Source organism: Monoraphidium neglectum (genome assembly GCF_000611645.1).
Source record: "Monoraphidium neglectum strain SAG 48.87 unplaced genomic scaffold scaffold01211, whole genome shotgun sequence".
In the NCBI taxonomy this organism is placed as follows: Eukaryota; Viridiplantae; Chlorophyta; class Chlorophyceae; order Sphaeropleales; family Selenastraceae; genus Monoraphidium; species Monoraphidium neglectum.
The window spans coordinates 11790-12130 of NW_014012417.1; the positions used below are offsets into that span (position 1 = coordinate 11790).

The window sequence follows — 341 nt, forward strand, 5'->3', positions numbered from 1 at the left end:
TTACTGCTGCCTTGACTGCTGCCCCCGCGGCCCACGCTGCCGCGACTTCCGGCTGCGCAGGTCGCGCGTGGGAGCGTTGATCCATGTGTTTGCCGTATATAAGTCTGTGTCGGGGAAGGGCGGGAGCGGGGGCGCCGCCGACGTCCCTGGTGCAGCGGCGCCAGCGCCGGCGGCGGCCTTCTGAGTGGTGCTGGCGCTCGCGCCCTCTGCCGCGGCCGCCGCCTCCGTGTCCCACATCCCCAGCGCCGCCGCGAGCGCGGCGTCTGCAGCCGCCTCGGCCCCGCTGTCCTCGTCCTCGGCGGCTCGCGCGGCCGCCGCGGCTCGCGCCGCCTCGTTTGCTG

The 341-nt window shown here is 75.4% G+C and overlaps 1 protein-coding gene across 1 annotated transcript in view; it reads right to left on the bottom strand.

Annotated features, from left to right (window-relative positions):
* The window catches only part of MNEG_7045 (hypothetical protein), a gene marked incomplete at both ends in the record, with an annotated part of 5036 nt that continues 4695 nt past the window's right edge, over positions 1-341 (bottom strand). The window contains one exon of the mRNA XM_014044485.1: positions 1-52. Coding sequence (XP_013899939.1) covers positions 1-52 — 52 coding nt within the window. The remainder of the gene's footprint in view (positions 53-341) is intronic.